At 31.7% G+C, this 20,626-nt stretch overlaps 1 protein-coding gene across 15 annotated transcripts in view; it reads left to right on the top strand.

Annotated features, from left to right (window-relative positions):
- The first annotated feature begins 12,068 nt into the window (after positions 1–12,068).
- The window catches only part of LOC114337883 (prominin-1), a 940,102-nt gene continuing 931,544 nt past the window's right edge, over positions 12,069–20,626 (top strand). For 10 of the 15 annotated variants that reach the window (XM_050658572.1, XM_050658570.1, XM_050658569.1 and 7 more), the window contains exon 1: positions 12,070–12,310. In XM_050658572.1, the coding sequence (XP_050514529.1) occupies positions 12,211–12,310 (100 nt within the window). In that variant the 5' untranslated portion in view covers positions 12,070–12,210. Of the gene's footprint in view, positions 12,311–20,626 lie in introns of all 15 variants that reach the window. The other 5 variants (XM_050658571.1, XM_050658567.1, XM_050658566.1 and 2 more) reach the window with 1 other exon arrangement.

The raw sequence follows: 20,626 nt of genomic DNA, 5'->3' as shown, positions 1-20,626 counted from the left end.
AACTTTGTATAAATTGGTCACATCCTGTGTAACCCGGCGTATCTACCAACACTGTGCTCTAAACAATATCATAGAGCCTCAACAGAAAGGATGCGCTAAGGGTTCCATGGGTTGCAAGGAACAACTTATCATCGACTCAGTCATTTCTAACCAGGCATTCACTAAGAAAAGGAACCTTTTTACTGCATTTATTGACTATAAAAAGGCCTTTGATTCAGTACCGCATGAATGGCTAATAGATATATTGAAAATATACAAAGTAGATGATAACATAGTGACCTTCTTAAGGCATATAATGAGAGATTGGAAGACTAAAATTCACCTCCAAATACCTGGTGAAAACAATATCGAAACCGAAAATATCGCAATCAACCGGGGCCTATTTCAAGGAGACTCGTTGAGTCCATTGTGGTTCTGTTTAGCTTTGAACCCCCTTTCCCAGCTATTAAACTCCACTGACTCAGGTTTTAGCATTAAAAGCAATAATACTGTGGTAGCGAAGCTCAATCATCTGTTGTATATGGATGATTTGAAATTAATGGCTTCCACTCGAGAACACCTAGAAGAGATGCTAAAAACTGTAGAAACATTTTCTAATGATATTAGTATGCAGTTCGGTCTAGACAAGTGCCGCGTTTTGAATATAGTCAGAGGAAAGGTACAGCCCGGTGGATTCGATATACAAAATGGCCAGAACATCGAGGCCATGGGCGACAACGATATGTACAAATATCTTGGAGTAAAGCAGGCGCGGAAAATTGACCATAAGCAAATGAAAACTGAGATAACTACTGAGTTTATAAGAAGGGTAAAACAGCTGCTTCGTTCACAGCTTAACAGTAAAAATTTGTTTAAGGCACTAAACACCTACGCTTGTTCCGCGCTTAGCTATTCATTTGGTATTGTTAAGTGGACAAAAACGGATATAGAAAATCTTCAGCGAAAAGTACGAACACACCTCACAAAGGCACAAAAACACCACCCTAAAAGTGCAGTAGAACGAACGACATTACCCCGGTATTTAGGAGGAAGAGGACTTATGGATATAGGTGAGCAATTAGGTAAACAAATTGCTAATTTAAGAACTTACTTTCAGATGCAGGCTGAGACATCTACTCTACATCGCGCTATCTGCGCAGTAGATGACACAACACCGATCAAACTGAGGGAAGCAGAACTGCGCATAAACCACCTTACTAAGGACGAAAAAGTGCGCGCCTGGATTGGTAAACCTTTGCACGGGCGACATCCCAATGAGGTCAGCCAAGATTATGTCGACAATATAGCGTCGAACTACTGGTTGACATCAGGAAAGATGTTCCCTGAAACGGAGGGTTCATTACTGGCCATTCAGGATCAGGTTATACCAACCAGAAACTACCTGAAATATATCATCAAAGACCCTCTGATTCAAAACGACAGATGCCGATATGGATGTCAAGCCCAAGAAACCATCCAACATCTTACAGGGGGCTGCCAGGCATTTGCTGCAACTGAATACAAGGAACGGCATGGCGCAGTGGGAAAAATCCTTCATCAAGAGATAGCTATCAAGCTGGGACTTCTCCAAACGGACCATCTCCCTTATTATCAATACGTCCCTGAGAGTATGCTTGAGGATGGCAACTACAAGCTATACTGGGACCGCACTGTGCTCACAGATCAAACAGTGGCACATAATAGACCAGATCTCGTACTAGTTAATAAATTAACAAGACAAACAACACTAATTGATGTGGCGATACCTAACAACCATAATCTACGTAGTAAATTCACTGAAAAGATCGCCAAGTACAGAGATCTAGAAATTCAAACGAAGGCAATGGAGAATGCAAAGTACCCAGATGATACCTATTGTTATATCTACTACTGGAGTCATTCCGAAGAACCTCCTCGAAAGCATAAAAAGGCTGGGTCTAAATGAACATCTTTACAAGACCATGCAGAAAGCTGTACTACTCGCAACGGCCAAATGTGTACGAAAATTTTTGGGAGATACACCTGCATACCAAGTCACCTAGGGCTCGAAAACACGGAAAGAGTCCCACCAGAGCTCAATCCTTTTGATACCGGAGGTATCTGGGATGAGTCAATTTTCCCCTTAGAGGGAGTGTGAGCCGTATGGCTAAATCTGGATAATGATAATGGGAGAAACAGATAAGGAAAAAGAAAACAATTTCACATTGAAGATAGAAGGAAAAAATTCATGCGCGTTTAAAAGAGTTTCGGAATTTACTTAGGTACCTCGGTGTAAAAGTCGATAAAAAGGAACATGAGGAAGGGGAGATAAAAGCAAGAATATCAAAAGGAATCAAAAAGTATGTGGCTTTGCGATCATTAATGAAATCTAAATATGTCTCAAGAAAAACAAAAATAAGAATCTACAAAAGAGTTATCACACCTACAGCTACATATGCATGTGAAACATGAATGCTTAAAAAATCAAAAATATACCTTTTAGAAAGATGGGAGAGTAAAATACAAAGAGCGATATATGAAGGCGTGAAAATAGATAGTCAAGGGAACTTGAAGAATTATATAAAAAACCAAAAATAACGACGGCAATCAAAGCACAGAGAATTCGATATTTAGGACACATTGAAAGAATGGGAAGCGAAAGAATGCCAAAAATGGTACTATCACGTAAACCAATACAAAAAAGAAGAATATGTAGACCAAGAAGGAGATGGAAAGGCAGCGTATATAACGACTTACAAAAAAGTAATATTGTGAACTGGAAAGAAAAAGCCAGTGTTTTATATGAATGTATGTAATATTGTATATTCTTGTTCTCATGATAATTTTTCAGTGCGTCACAGTTTTTCGATTTCTCTCTAATGCATTAAGTTTGATGAGACGGAAAAGCGGTAGCTCCGTGATTAAACACAAAAATAATGCAGCATTACAATGGTTATATACATAAGATGTCTATTCCTAACCTACGTTCGATTCGTTGATATTTAGAATGCGCGTTTTTTCTAGCCAATCAAATACACGTATTACGAACATTTGACGAAAACTTCGTCCATTTTGGCCATTTTTTAGACGTGTCAAAGAGTCAAGTGACGGTTATTATTCAGGTCAGTATTTTGTGTACCTGTCATTTTGAAATTTCGAATTCGACTTTCCTTGTGTTTCACAACTTTTTTGTGCATTATTTTGTGTTTTGGTTTAGAATTTAGTTCGTTAAAAGTTAGTTTTGTATTTTGGTTTAGAATTTAATTCGTTAGAAGTTAGTTTATACTCCAGGTCATTATGCAAGAAAAATATCCATAGTAAGGAGACGTAACTCATGGCTGAAGAACCTTAGGAACTGGTTTGGATGTAATAACAATGAATTATTTAGAGCCGCGGTTTCAGAAATAAAGATCGCTCTGATGATTACCAACTTTTTAAGCGGAGACAGCACCTAGAGAAGAAGATAAAAACACAGTTTATGGATAGTTTTGTGTCATTTTTTAATGTTTCCATATTTATAAATTTAATTAACAATATTGTTTACTTTTTAATTTTATTCCCCTTTATAAAAAATACCTACATGTTAATATATTGTGTAAAAATCAAATCTACTAAATTACTAATTAGTTTAATTTCACAAGCTTTTCATCTAAAGTACGATTCTGGCATCTGTCAGATTCGTCAATAATTACATGAAACAAGTCTCGACACACCCAATACAGTATATGACGTCATAATTAATGACGCACTGAAAAATGATCATGAGAACAAGCATACAATGGTAGTATATGATATAGTGTTATAAAAATATTATAATATGAAATAGTAATTATTGTAAGAAAAAATTAAATCTTTCAGCCTTAGGTCTTCAAGGCCTATTGAGCTTAATAAATAATAATATAAGAAGTATTATTAATAGCTCTTTTGGGTCAACTTTTCAATACTGTGAAAAACCGTTTTTTAGTTCGCTTAAGAGGAAAGGAGCAAAATGCAAAATTTTGAGGCTTGTCAAAATTTTCGATGTATTTTAAATGTACCTATTAATTTTTTTTTAATCCTGAGAAAACTAATAAGTATTTTTGGAAAATTTAAACGCAGAATGAAAGATTGCTTTATTACCAAGGGCCGAAAGTCCTTAGAATATATAAAAAGTTTCTTTTGAGTGGGATATTTAAAATTAAAAATCACACTAAATGTTCTCTTAGTTTTTCACCCCTGTAGCTTATTAAAATAAACATTATAGAAGTTTTCAGAGACTTTCGGGCCTCGGTAAAAACGTAATCTTTCATTCTCCGTTTAAATTATTCAAAAATGCTTATTTTTCCCCGGATCTGAAAAAAAAATATATGCCATTTAAATGGTACCGAAGCCGAAAGTTTGTACCCATCCCCTTAATATCGTTTTATTTTTACAAAAATTGGATATTTTAAAATACCGAAGACAATAAATGAAGTTTTTAATTTTCTAAGAGCCACTGATTTTTGGTTAATTGTTTTTAATTTGATTTGGTTATATCTTTCTGTTAGGCATGACATGGTATGACTTTCAAAGAATCGCATAGTGTTATTATTATAGTTCAGTATTGAACTAAGTGCTAGAAATTTCATATCATTTTTTTTTTTGATAAATCAAATAAATCATAACATATCGTACCAATTTCTCTAGTTGATGAATGAGATAAGAAAAGAAATGCAAGATATGAAGAGTAATACAAAAGAAATGCGAAGGGAGCAGAAAGAAATGTGACATGAAATTAATAAAATAAAACAGTAATACCAAAAAATATTAAACAAAAGAATATTCGGAAAAATTTACAGCATTAAAAAGTACTTGAAGAAGTATTATTAATAGCAGTTTTGGGTCACACGTTTTAAATACTCCTCAAAACCGTTTTTTATTTAGCTTAATGTCTTTTTAATTTTACAAAAAATTTATATTTTAAAAAGAGTAAAGTTAGTAAATCAAGCTCTTAATTTTTTTTTCAAAGGGCGATTTTTTGTTATTTTCTTTTAATTTGATTTGGTTATATCTTTATATTAAGCACGAGATTATATTATTGCCAAAGAATTGTGGAGTATTATTACTCTAAAATTATTATTAATTGCTGGAAATTTCATATCATTTTGTTATTTGATAAATCAAATCATAACGTACCATACCATATACTTTAGTTGATGAATGAGATTAAAAAGAAATGCAAGCTTTGAGGAGTGATACAAAAGAAATGCGAAGGGAGCAGAAAGAAATGTGATAATATATGAAATTAATAAAATAGGACCGGAGTACCAACAAATTCTAAACAAAAGAATAATCGGAAAAAATTTCAGCACTCAAATGTACTAGAAGTATATTCAGTCCAGGGCGCATCTGTTTTGAGATGGACGTTGAGAGATGACTCAAATTTTTTTGCAGAAATTGCTTGAAAATAACTCAAATAATAATATTTGAGTTTTCCTCTTACTCAAAATGGTCCGGAACATTGTTTAAATAATCAAAATGTCAAAATATGAAGGAAAAATTCGATTTTTTTATTGGTTTTTTGATTATAACTTTAAAACTATTTATTTCTGAGAAAAGTTGTACTGACATAAAAGTTGCGTAATTAAATTTGCTACAAAATAGAATTGGTTAAAAATTTTAAACATAGTCACCCTTGTTGCAAAATAGCAAAAATTTGCTAAAAAAGACATACAAAAACAAGTTTTAGAGTTTTACGTTTTTAAAACATGTGTGCTACACTTCGGACCTCAATATTTTACCCAGAAAAACTATATGATATAGTAAAACAACACTGTAAATTTCATTAAGATCGGTTTAACAGATTTTGCAAAATAAATTTTGCAATCCAGCTTTCAAAAAAAAAATTCATTTTTTTTAAATGTTGCAGGACTGAAAATAAAGCAGATAAGTTGAATTATTTTTTTTTAATATCACAAGGAAAAATTCCTGTACTGGCTGTATACCATAAGTCACAAAAAATAAAAACCTTATTTTGTAAAAGGTATATGTATTTAAAATCCCCAAAAAGGGCTGTATCACAAAACATTTTCGGAATTAATATTCCATCATCAGTGTTATCGCAGGTTTACATGCTTTAAGCCACCAAAATGTATGGGTAAAAACCCTTAACTTGATTTTAAACAGTTGGGGTTACATTATGTTATCAGATTTTGAAGGATGTTACAAATATTTTCAGATTAACCCCTGGCATCACATGACATTAACCATATTGGTTGGAAAATTGTAAGTAGAACTTTACATGGCAGAGTTTAGGTGACAACTGAGTTGCGGTGAAAACTGAGTTAAGGTGACAACTGAGGTGACAACTGACAATATTTTAAACTTTTTAGTTATGTTAAATACCATTTAAGAAATGCATAACGTATCTTCACATGTACATACTGCGGCAGATTCTTGCAAATATTATAAGAAATATTGTGAAGATACGTTATGCATTTATTAAATGAAATGAGTGAAAAATAATTTCGACCACGAATCAAGTAATATGTTATCCGAGGTACACAATACCAAGCGGCGCCGCTAGGAGAACACTCCAATAATGCATCGCAGATTATTTATATGAAACGTGGTCATTTTGTACTCTAATACAGAGTATGGTATTTTTGATTCAATACGAACTTTGAATCAAAACGAAACGATTATTTTCTTTCTTGTCATACCATACTCTGTATAAGAGTACAAAATGACCACGTTTCATATAAGTAATCTGCGACGCATTATTAGAGTGTTCTCCTAGCGGTGCCTCTTGGTACTGTGTACCTCGGTTAACAGATCACTTGATTCGTGGTCGAAATTATTTTTCACTAACTTCATCGTTCCCCGTTAAAGGACAGTCTAACCATACTCCTGTGCAAATATTTTAATACTTGCACCATCTTCTTCGTTTCTTTATGGTCCAATTCAGTCTTCTTGCAAAGCCTCTTTGACAAGGAATAGATTCCGATACATCAGGTGTCAGATGATGGCGAGAGACTCGAATTGAATCAAAACGAAACGATTATTTTCTTTCTTATTTATTAAATGGTAATTAAATAACTAAAAGGTGGGGTGCTGTAAATTTTTCCAATTATTCTTTTGTTCGGTATTTTTTGGTACTCTGGTCTTATTTTATTAATTTCATAATATATTATCACATTTATTTCTGCTCCCTTCGCGTTTTTTTGTGTCACTCCTCACCCCTTGCATTTCTTTTTTATCTCATTCATCAACTAAAGTATGATACGTTAGGATTTGATTTATTAAATGACAAAATGATAGGAAATGTCTAGCACTTAATAATAATTTTACAATAATAATACTGTACAATTCTTTGGCAACAATATTATCATCTCGTGCTTAACAGAAAGGTATAACCAAATCAAATTAAAAAAAATTAACAAAAACGCCCGTTAAAAATTAAATTAAAAAATTTATTTATTGACGTTGGTCTTTTTAAAATACCAAATTATTTTAAACTTAAATAGGCATTAAGCGAAATAAAAAACGTTTTTTTCACAGTTCAAGTATTAAAAAGTGTGACCCAAAACAGCTATTATTAATACTAGACCAAGGCGCATCTGTAAAAATATCAGTACATTTGAACGTTGAGAGGTGACTCTTTAAAAGTATTCATTTCCGAGAAAAGTTGTACTAACATAAAAGTTGCGTAATTAAATTTCCTACAACATAGAATGGGTTAAAAATAAAAAAAAAATTATCGCCCTTGTTGCAAAACAGCAATAATTCCGAAAAAACCAGTATTCCGTTACAAAAACAAGTATTGGCATTTCACGTTTTTCAACCATTTATGCTACACTTAGAACCTTCATATTTCACCCAGAAAAACTTTATGATACAGTAAAACAATACATACTATAAATTTAATCAAGATCGGTTCAATAGATTTTGCAAAATAAATTTTGAAATCCAGCTTTCGCAAAAAATATTCATTTTTTCAGAATGTTACAGGACTGAAAATAAAGCAGATAGCAAGTTGAAATTTTTTTGCTTATAGAAGTGTACTGTACCTTTCATCTGCAATTTGCAAACCGAAAATCGATTAACTACACGGCGTCAGACATTTTTTTAAATAAACATTAGTTATTGGTGCTACGCGCAGGACAGCGGATAGTTTGCTTTGATTAGGCATTCCAATGACCTTTGATAATGATTGATACATTTTAATGTTTATTACATTTCGATATAAATAAATAAATTTTTTTATTGCAAAATAAAAACACATACTCTATCCTTTGAAATAGCACTTTTTTAACAAAAACTTTCTTTGTTCATATATTTTAACTTAGGGAATAAAAGTTTATTATTTTTCAACATATGCATTTGTTTAAACAATATTTCACAAACAATAATAAAATTATTTGGATTTTTGCGGAATTAAAATTTTAAAATACAACAAAATATAGAGTAAGAAAATAATAATATTAGATAAAGATTGGAAGAAATTTTGATGGAAATCAACTTGTGTGAATCGAACACCGCTGTCCTGCGCGTAGCGCCAGAAATTAATATTTATTTAAAAAATTTCCTGACGCCGTGGTAATTAATCGATTTTAATTTTTCAAATTGCAAATGAAAGGTACAGTACACGTCTATAAGCAAAAAAAATTAAAAAAAAATAAAAACCTTATTTTTTAAAACTTACATGTATTTAAAATCCCTAAAAAGGGCTGTATCACAAAACGTTTTCGGAATTAATATTCCATCATCAGTGTTATCACAGGTTTACATGTTTTAAGCCGCCAAAATATATGGCTAAAAACCCTTAAATTGATTTTAAACAGTTGGGGTTACATTATGTTATCAGATTTTGAAGGATGTTACAAATATTTTCAAATTAACCCCTGACATCAAATGACATCAACCATATTGGTTGGAAAATTGTAGGTAGAACCTTACATGGCAGAGTTTAGTTGTCACCTCAACTCAGTTGTCACCTAAACTCTGCCATGTAACGTTCTACCTACAATTTTCCAACCAATATGGTTGATGTCATGTGATGCCAGGGGTTAATCTGAAAATATTTGTAACATCCTTCAAAATCTGATAACATAATGTAACCCCAACTGTTTAAAATCAATTTAAGGGTTTTTACCCATACATTTTTGTGGCTTAAAGCATGTAAACTTGTGATAACACTGATGTTGGAATATTAATTCCGAAAACGTTTTGTGATACAGCCCTTTTTAGGGATTTTAAATACATATACCTTTTAAAAAACAAGGTTTTCATTTTTTTTAATTTTTTTTGCTTATAGACGTACTGTACCTTTCATCTGCAATTTACAAAACTAAAATCGATTAACTACCACGGCGTCAGGAAATTTTTTAAATAAAGATTAATTTCTGGCGCTACGCGCAGGAGAGCGGTGTTTGATTCACACAAGTTGATTTCCACCAAAATTTCTTCCAATATTTATCTAATATTATTATTTTCTTATTCTATATTTTGTTGTATTTTAAAATTATAATTCCACAAAAATAAAAATAATTTTATTATTTTTTGTGAAATATTGTTTAAGCAATTGCATATGTTTAAAAATAATAAACTTTTATTCCCTAAGTTAAATTATATGAACAAACATTTTTTGCTAACAAAAGTGCAATTTCAAAGGATAGATTATGTGTTTTTATTTTCCAATAAACAAATTTATTTATTTATATCGAAATGTAATAAAAATTAAAATGTATCAATCATTAGCAAAGGTCATTGGAATGCCCAATCAGAGCAAACTATCCGCTGTCCTGCGCGTAGCATCAATAATTAATGTTTATTTTAAAAATTTCCTGACGCCGTGGTAGTTAATCGATTTTAGTTTTGTAAATTGCAGATGAAAGGTACAGTACACTTCTATAAGAAAAAAAATTCAACTTGCTATCGGCTTTATTTTCAGTCCTGTAACATTTTGAAAAAATGAATATTTTATGCGAAAGCTGGATTGCAAAATTTATTTTGCAAAAAGTATTGAACCGATCTTGATTAAATTTACAGTATTGTTTTACTGTATCATAAAATTTTTTTGGGTGAAATATGAAGGTCCTTAGTGTAGCATAAGTAGTTGAAAAACGTGAAATGCGAATACTTGTTTTTGAAACGGAATACTGTTTTTTTCGCAATTATTGCTATTTTGCAACAAGGGTGACTAGTTTTTTTTTAATTTTTAACCAATTCTATATTGTAAGAAATTTAATTATGGGCAATTCCACGAACATACGCCTGTTTTGGATTACTTCGACAACGAATATTTTAGTGTGCAACATAAGAAGTACGAAAGTAAATGGCGCTAATAATTATTCCATTAAACATCAATGTAATTTGCAATTTACTTTCGTTCTCCTTATTTTGCACAGTAAAATATTCGTTGTCGAAGTAATCCAAAACAGGCGTATGTTCGTGGAATAGGGTATACGCAACTTTTATGTTAGTACAACTTTTCTCGGAAATGAATACTTTTAAAGAGTCACCTCTCAACGTCCAAATGTACTGCTATTTTGACAGATGCGCCCTGGTCTAGTATTAATAATAGCTGTTTTGGATCACACTTTTTAATACTTTAACTGTGTAAAAACCGTTTTTTATTTCGCTTAATGCCTAATTAATTTTACAAAAATTTGGTATTTTAAAAAGACCAAAGTCAATAAATCAAGTTTTTAATTTAATTTTTAACGGGCGTTTTTGTTAATTTTTTTTTTAATTTGATTTGTTTATACCTTCCTCTTAAGCACGAGATGATAATATTATTGCCAAAGAATTTTACAGTATTATTATTGTAAAATTATTATTAAATGCTAGAAATTTCCTATCATTTTGTCATTTAATAAATCAAATCATAACGTATCATACCATATAATTTAGTTGATGAATGAGATAAAAAAAGAAATGAGGAGTCATACAAAAGAAATGCAAAGTGCAAAGGGAGCAGAGAGAAATGTGATAATATATTATGAAATTAATAAAATAAGACCGGAGTACCAAAAAATACCGAACAAAAAATAATTGGAAAATTTACAGCACCCAACATTTTAGTTATATTAATTACCATTGAATAAATAAGAAAGAAAATAATCGTTTCGTTTTGATTCATAGGAGAACACTCCGATAATGCGTCGCAGATTACTTATATGAAACGTGATCATTTTTTACTCTATTACAGAGTATGGTATGGAAAGAAAGAAAATAATCGTTTCGTTTTCATTCAGTTCGTATTGAATCAAAAATACCATACTCTGTATTAGAGTACAAAATGACCACGTTTCATATAAATAATCTGCCATGCATTATTCGAGTGTTCTTCTAGCGGCGCCGCTTGGTATTATGTACCTCGGATAACAGATTACTTGATTCGTGGTCGAAATTATTTTTCACTCATTTCATTTAATAAATGCATAATGTATCTTCACAATATTTCTTATAATATTTGAAATAATCTGCCGCAGTATGTACATGTGAAGATACGTTATGCATTTCTTAAATGGTAATTAACATAACTAAAAAGTTTAAAATATTTCCTAAAAATATTTTTACATTATTTTCAATGATAGTATTTCCTTTTTGAAAAATGAAGACATACAGGGTGAAAGAATTGAACAAAAAACAACAGATTTTTATATAAAAAGCCAAAAAAAAACACAACTTCTGGTAAACCGATTCTGCCGGTTCGAGATGTCGATCTTACACGTAAAAAAAAACATATACCAAATTTGGTTAAAATCGGACTTTTCGTTCAAAAGTTATCGTGTTATTATTCATAATATGTATAGTCGCAATCGTGAATGCCCGCCATTTTTGTAAAAGGCAAAATCTGAGATGGTCTCATATCTATATTTGAACCTGTGTATGTGTAGTATATGTGGTCCAAATTATATGTTTCTATCATTAAATGCACAATTGTTTAACTTATCGGCTTTTATGAAATCCTTAATAAATTTATATTTACCCTGTAGTTAAAATCTTATTATTAAGACAAAGAACTCTTCTTAAAAAATATTGGGGTTAATAAGTATTAAGTTATGAAGTAGAACATAGTGTTTTACCGTTCAGCTAATTGAAGCCCTTGTAGTGATTCGAGGTTTTAAATTCAGTCAATACGAAAAATACTAGTGCTTAGTCAGTAGCAGTGGTTACTTCGGTTTGTTTTGTAAAATGCAAATTGTACGTGTAAAAGAGAAAAAGAACTAAATTATATCAAGTCATTTCTAAAATTTTAGGCATTTTACAAAATATGTTTACTTAAAAATGACGAAATTTTATTCACATATTTTAATTATTTCTCTTTATATATTAGTGACTATCGGTTCTATTAATGGAAACAACGTTATGCTAAATGATGAATCAGGTAAGTAGGTATCCACATATCCAGCTAAAAGTTTTTTCCTTTATTTACACTTTTATTTCTTAATGTACTATTAGTCCATTCTTTCACGGTTTTTGCTCTAAATTTTAAAGAACCGCTTGGATTGATATGAGATTTGGCATATATATAGCTTACATGTCACAGAAAAAAAGTGACATTGTGCCGATCTGTGCTTTTGCCCTGAGGGTGACTTTCGCCCCTTCTTGGGGATGAAAAAATATATGTCCAAAATAAGTCCGGAAATGGGTAAACTGACTAATTTTAAGTTACTTTTGTTCTATAGAGCTTTTTCGCCAAGTCAACACTTTTCGAGTTATTTGCAAGTGAATATGTTCATTTTTCAACAAAATAACCACATTTTTAGATTGTTTTTCGCAAATAACTCCAAAATTAAGTATTTTGTCGAAAAAAACGTTCTTAGCAAAAATATAGCCTATAAAAAAGTAAAAAAAAATGGTGTACGCGTTAGGTCTCTGGATCTCGTATAACCAGAGTTATAGCCAATGAAAAATAGATTCATATTCACCAAATTTCAAATAGAACATTTCGACGTGAAATATCCAAAAAATTAAGCACTTCTGGGGAAAACCTATTATAACTTTTTTAAAGTGTTTAAAAATAGCTTTATTTTTGTTTTTACAAAAAGTTTCTAGCATTAAATTGAAGCAAGTTACGCTCAAAATAAAGTTGGTCCCTTTTGTTTTTGCAAAAAAAAAACGGGAAGACCAACCCCTAATTAGAAACTTAAATTAAATTAATCGTTACCGCACCACAAATTATTTTACTTATGTTGTGTTTATATGATCTGTAAGTTTCATCGATTCAAAGCGCTTATTTTTGAAAACATTTGGTTTCAAAATAAAATTTTTAAAAATTTAAATTTTGAAAAATATGCTTTTTTTTCAAAATAACTTAAAAATTGTTAGAGATACCAAAAACCTCGAAAAACAAAAAAAGTTTGATGTGCTTTTCTGAATATCATGTATGTTTTTGTTTTTCTGTTGGACAAAAATTGATTAAGATTTGGTGTTTCTACATTTGCATACAGTCGTGATCAGTGACTCGTTTAACCCCTTTTAACTACAGCCCTTTCAATCATAAGGACGTTGAACCGATGAAACTTACAGATCATATAAACAATATATGCAGGAGTCAAGAAACTTATGAAGTTCTAACGATTAAGTTCATTTAAGATACTAATTAGGGGGTGATTTTCTCGATTTTTTTACCAAAACCAAAAGGGACTAACTTTATTTTGAGCGTAACTTGTTTAATTTTAATGCTAGATTTTTTTTTATAAAACAAAAATGAAGCTTTTGTTAAACATTTTAAATAAGTTGTAATGAGTTTTCCCCGAAATGTGCTTCATTTTTGGTTATTTCACGTTAAAGTATTTCATTTGGAATTTGACAAATATGAACCTATTTTTCATTAGCTATAACTCTGCTTCTACTAGGTGTAGAGACGTGATGTATACACCATTTTTTTAAATTTTTTACAGACTATATTTTTTCTAAGAATATCTTTTCGACAAAATATTTACTATTTGAGTTATTTGCGAAAAGCCTTCTAAAAGCGTGGTTATTTTGTTGAAAAAATGAACATATTCACTGCCAAATAACTCGAAAAGTATTGACTTGTGAAAAAACTGTATAGAACAAAAGTTACTTAACATTAGCCAGTTTATCCATTTCCTGACTGTCTTTGGACGAAAATTTTTTCACCCACAAGAGGGGGTGAAAACCACCCCCAGGGCAAAAGCACATATCGGCACAATATCACTTTTTTTCTTTGACGTGTTAGCTATGTGTATGCCAAATTTCATGTCAATCCAAGCGGTTTTTTACAATTTAGAGGTTTTGCAATATTTTACCGTTAAAGAACGGACTATACGTCGGGTCTAGGACGTTTCATCGCCGCCGTTTCGATGCCGCCAGTTCGATGCCGATGCCGGCCAATTCATCGCCAGTCAATTAATCGCTATCTGATATATTTCCGAATTTTCGACAGTTACAATTATTAGTTATTTTTAGTATTAATTAGGAATTCTAGGAAATGCGAGATATGACGGCGATGAAATGGACTGGCGATGAACCGGCGGCATCGAAACGGCCGGCGATGAACCGGCGGCATCGAAACGTCCCATTCCGCTATATATCTGTTCAGAACGTTGGTTACGATCACAGCTATCTTGATTTTATTCACTGACACTCTAAGTAGCATGCATGTATGAATACCATTAGTCCAGGGCGGATCTGTTTTGAGATGGACGTTGAGAGGTGACTCAAATTTTTTTGCAGAAATTGCTTGAAAATAAATCAAATAATAATATTTGAGTTATCCTCCCTCTCAAAAAGGTCCGGAACATTGTTTAAATAATCAAAATGTCAAAAATTGAAGGAAAAATTCGATTTTTTTCTTTGTTTTTTGATTATAACTTTAAAAGTATTCATTTCCGAGAAAAGTTGTACTAACATAAAAGTTACATAATTCAATTTACTACAATATAGAATTGGCTAAAAATTTAAAAAATAGTAACCCTAGTTGCAAAATAGCAATAATTGCGAAAAAACCATACAAAAACAAGTATTCGCATTTTACGTTTTTCCACCATTTATGCTACACTTAGGAGCTTCATATTTCTCCCTGAAAAACTATATGATACAGTAAAACAATACTGTAAATTTCATTAAGATCGGTTCAATAGATTTTGCAAAATAAATTTTGCAATACAGCATTCGCAAAAAAAATTCATTTTTTCAAAATTTTACAGGACTGAAAGTAAAGCAGATAGCAAGTTGATTTTTTTTTGCTTATAGAAATGTACTCTACCTTTCATTTGCAATTTTCAAAATTAAAATCGATTAATTACCACGGCGTCAGAAAATTTTTGAAATAAACAATAATTTTTGGTGCTACGCGCAGGACAGCTGTGTTCGATTCACACAGGTTGATTTCCACCAAAATTTCTTCTAATCTTTATCTAATATATTACTTTCTTACTCTATATTTTGTTGTATTTTAATATTTTAATTCCACAAAAATCAAACTAATTTTATTATTGTTTGTGAAATATTGTTTAAACAATTGAATATGTTTAAAAATAATAAACTTTTATTATTTAAGTTAAAATATACGAACAAAGAAAGTTTTTGCTAATAAAAGTGTTATTTCAAAGGGTATGTGTTTTTATTTTGCAATAAACAAATTTATTTATATCAAATGTCATAAAAATTAAAATGTATCAATCATTATAAAAGGTCATTGAAATGCCCAATCAGAGCAACCTATCCGCTGTCCTGCGCGTGGCACCAATAATTAATGCTTATTTAAAAAAATTCCTGACGCCGTGGTGTTAAGCGATTTTAATTTTGCAAAATTGCACATGAATGGTACAGTACACTTCTATGTGCAAAAAAATTTTCAACTTGCTATCTGCTTTATTTTCAGTGCTGTAACATTTTGAAAAAATGAATTTTTTTTACGAAAGCTGGATTGCAAAATTTATTTTGCAAAATCTATTGAACCGATCTTAATGAAATTTACAGTGTTGTTTTTTTTTTCAAGGTGAAATATGAAGGTCCTTAGTGTAGCATAAATGGTTGAAAAACGTAAAATGCGAATACTTGTTTTTGTATGTTTTTTTCAAAATTATTGCTATTTTGCAACAATTGTGAGTATTTCTTAAATATTTAACTAATTCTATATTATAGGAAATTTAATTACGCAACTTTTATGTCAGTACAACTTTTCTCGGAAATGAATACTTTTAAAGTTATAATCAAAAAACCAAGAAAAAAATCGAATTTTTCCTTAATTTTTTAACATTTTGTTTATTTAAACAATGTTCCGGACCTTTTTGAGAGGGAGGATAACTCAAATATTATTATTTGATTTATTTTTAAGCAATTTCTGCAAAAAAATTTGAGTCACCTCTCAACGTCCAAATGTACTAATATTTTTACAGATCCGCCCTGGTCTACATACCAATCTCGCAAGTTATTCAACCAATAAGTCTTTCTTCGTTCTGGATTGCGTTTGCCAGCTCTATTTCCCGGCATTATATTTTGTAGCAACCTATGTTTGCGACCTCTCATTATAATATGTCGGAAGGACCTTTTTTTTGATGTTTTTTGAAGTGAAAACTTCTTTAGGCACGTTGTGCGATTATTGGATAGGGGAAGAAGCATTGAATTCGCGACCGTCATCGCGACCTTTATCTTTAGGGACGCTGTGCGATTTTTGGATAGGGGAAAAAGCATTTAATTGGCGATCGTCATCGCGACCGTCATCGCGACCGTCATCGCGACCGTCATCGCAACCGTCATTGCGGCCGTCATCGCTTACGCTATATATTATTTGTATGTATATATAAATTGTGTAGAGGCATTTAAATTTAAAATAAACGTAAAACCTATTTTAGGATAGGGAAAAAGGATTGATTTCGCAACCATCATCGCGTCGGCGAAATAAATTTTGTACATATTATAGGTATATTATGTGTACATATATGTATACAGTGCGGTGGAATAAGTGTTGCCCCCCCCTGTTAACTTGTTTATTTTAAAAATATAAGCAAAACGCTCGGACAAGTCGATTTTTAAACTAATCATAGTATATCATAGCATCAACGTTTTGAACTTTACGCGATACCTCTTCAGGTGACAGGCATAACTTTGATTTTTTTAAATGGTAGAGTACATCATGTGACACCTCATTTAACAGCTTTTAAAATACTGGTTTTAAAAATGTGCAATACTTTAATCCTTTTTGAAATAGCAGGCCCAAAATTTCGGCCGAACTCTTTCTAAACGCATTAATTTTTTTCGAATTCTGAGAAAACTAATAAGTATTTTTGAAAAATTTAAACGCAGAATGAAAGATTATATTATTACCGAGGGCTGACAGTCTCTTAGAATAAACAAAAAGTTTCTTTTGAGTGATATAATTGAAATTAAAAATCACACTAAATTTTCTCTTTTTTCCACCACTGTGACTTATTAAAATAAACATTATAGGAGTTCTCAGGGCCTTTGGACCATCGAGAATACTGTAATATTTCATTCTGCGTTTAAATTTTTCAAAAATATTTATTAATTCTTTCAGAAATCGAAAAAAATAATTGCATTTAGAAAGAATTCGACCGAAGTTTTGCGTCTACGCTCTCAAACAGGATTAAAGTATTATACATTGTTGAACTCAGTATTTTAAGAGCTTTTAAATGAGGTGTCACATGATGTACTTTCCCATTTAAAAAAATCAAAGTTATGGCTGTCACCTGAAGAGGGATCGCGTAAAGTTCGAAACGTGATGCTATAATATACTATGGTTATTTTAAAAATCGACCTGTCCGAGCGTTTTGCTTATATTCTTAAAATAAACAAGTTAACGGGGGGGGGGGCAACACTTATTCCACCGCATTCTATATATAAATTGTATAGAAGTATTTAAATTTAAAATAAATGTAAAACCTGTTTTAGGATGGAGAAAAATGATTTATTTCGCGACCGTCATCGCGACCGTCATCTCTTCGGCGAAATAAATTTTGTACGTATCTATATTATGAGTATGTATACATAAATTTTATAAAAGTATTTAAATTTAAAATAAATGTAAAATCTATTTTGGAATGCGGAAAAAAGATTCATTTCACGACCGTCATCGCTTCGACGAAATAAATTTTGTACGTGTATTATTATAATGTACGTATAATAATACTAATATTATTGAAGTGAAAACTTCTTTAGGGACGTTTTGCAATTTTTAGATGGGGAAAAAGTATTGAATTAGCGACCGTCATCGCCTTGGCGAAATAAATTTTTGAAGTGGAAACATTTGTAGGGATGTTGTGCACGTTTTAGATTTGGAAAAAGTGTTGAATTAGCGACCGCCATTTCTTCTGCGAAATAAATTTTTGAAGTGAAAACTTCTTTAGCGACGTTGTGCACTTTTTAGATAGGCAAAAATATTGAATTGGCGACCGTCATCGAGACCGTCATTGCTTCGACGAAATAATGTTGTGAAGTGAAAACTTCTTTAGGGACGTTTTGGTTTTTTTAGATGGGGAAAAAGTATTGAATTAGGGACCGTCATCGCGACCGTCATTGCTTAGACGAAATACATTTTTGAAGTGAACACTTCTTTAACGACGTTGTGCACTTTTTAGATGGGGAAAAAGTATTGAATTAGCGACCGTCATCACTTCAGTGAAATATATTTTTGAAGTGAAAAGTTGTTTAGGGACGTCGTGCAGTTTTTAGATAGGGAAAAGTATTAAATTAGCGACCGGTATTTGTTCGACGAAATAAATTTTTTAAATGAACACTTTTTTAGGGACGTTGTGCACTTTTTCGATGGGAAAAAATATTAAATTAGCGACCGCCATTGCTTCGACGAAATAAATTTTTGAAGTGAAATCTTCTTTATGGACGTTGTGCCCTTTTTAGATGGAGAAAAATATTGAATTATCGAGCGCCATCGCGACCGTCATTGCTTCGACGAAATAAATTTTTGAAGCGGAACCTTTTTTAGGGACGTTATACACTTTTTAGATGGAGAAAATGTGTTGAATTAGCGACCGTCATCGCTTCGGTGAAATAAATTTTTCAAGTGAAAATTTCCTTAGGGACGTTGTGCACTTTTTGGATGGAAAAGAGGTATTGAATTAGCGACCGTTATTGCTTAGACGAAATAAATTTTTGAAGTGAAAACTTCTTTAGGTAGTACGCTGTGCCCTTTTTAGATGGAGAAAAATTATTGAATTATCGACCGTCATCGCGACCGTCATTGCTTCGACGAAATAAATTTTTGAAGCGAAAACTTTTTTAGTTATACACTTTTTAAATGGGGAATAAATGTTGTATTAGCGACCGTCATTGCTTCAGCGAAATAAATTGTTGTTTCAAATAAAAACTTCTTAGGGGCGTTGTGCACTTTTTATATGGGGAAAAAGTATCAAATTAGCGACCGTCATTGTTTGAAGAAATAAATTTTTAAAGTGAAAACTTCTGTAGGGAAGTTGTGCACTTTTTAGATAGGAAAAAACTATTGAGTTTGCGACCGTCATCACTTTGCCGAAATAAATTTCGTACGTACATAATATATTATGTGTATGTATACATAAATAGCACAGAAAGTACGCAACGCTTATGTAATATAAGTATGGTACTTCTTTTTGGATGTGGTAAAGCATTGAGCTTGTAATTTATATACTATAAGAAGTTCTCACTTCTGTCGGCACTCCCATGAGTGCCTTTTTTAGGGACGTTATACACTTTTTAGATGGAGAAAAAGTGTTAAATTAGCGACCGTCATCGCTTCGGTGAAATAAATTTTTCAAGTGAAAATTTCCTTAGGGACGTTGTGCACTTTTTGGATGGAAAAGAGGGATTGAATTATCGACCGTTATTGCTTAGACGAAATAAATTTTTGAAGTGAAAACTTCTTTAGGTAGTACGTTTTGCCCTTTTTAGATGGAGAAAAATTATTGAATTATCGACCGTCATCGCGACCGTCATTGCTTCGACGAAATAAATTTTTGAAGCGAAAACTTTTTTAGGGACGTTATACACTTTTTAGATGGGGAATAAATGTTGTATTAGCGACCGTCATTGCTTCAGCGAAACAAATTGTTGTTTCAAATAAAAACTTCTTAGGGACGTTGTGCACTTTTTAGATGGGGAAAAAGTATCAAATTAGCGACCGTCATTGTTTGAAGAAAAAAATTTTTAAAGTGAAAACTTCTGTAGGGACATTTGCACTTTTTAGATAGGAAAAAACTATTGAGTTTGCGACCGTCATCACTTTGCCGAAATAAATTTCTTACGTACATAATATATATTATGTGTATGTATACATAAATAGCACAGAAAGTACGCAACGCTTATGTAATATAAGTATGGTACTTCTTTTTGGATGTGGTAAAGCATTGAGCTTGTAATTTATATACTATAAGAAGTTTTCACTTCTGTCGGCACTCCCATGAGTGCTTTCGTTCTGGTATTGTTGATTTTCGAGTTTTTTTCGCCAAAAAAACTTTTAAAATTCTTCTCCAGCACAACATTTCGAAAGCGTCAAGGCGATTTACATAACTTTTATTCACAGTCCAAGGCTCCACACTATAAAATAAAACCGAGAACACGTAGCAGCGAAGTATACGGATCCGCAATGCCAATTTTAGGTCCGTGTTATATAATACCTTGCACATCCTTCTAAAAGAGGCTCTAGCCTGCTCAATTCTGGATCTAATTTCACCGTGACTCTTTGTGTTACTATTTTAACTGTACAAGGTAAACAATT

The sequence above is a fragment of the Diabrotica virgifera genome, chromosome 8 (assembly GCF_917563875.1).
Source record: "Diabrotica virgifera virgifera chromosome 8, PGI_DIABVI_V3a".
NCBI lineage: Eukaryota > Metazoa > Arthropoda > Insecta > Coleoptera > Chrysomelidae > Diabrotica > Diabrotica virgifera.
The sequence above is the reverse complement of the archived record's forward strand: the minus strand, read 5'-3'. Positions and strand labels throughout refer to the sequence as shown.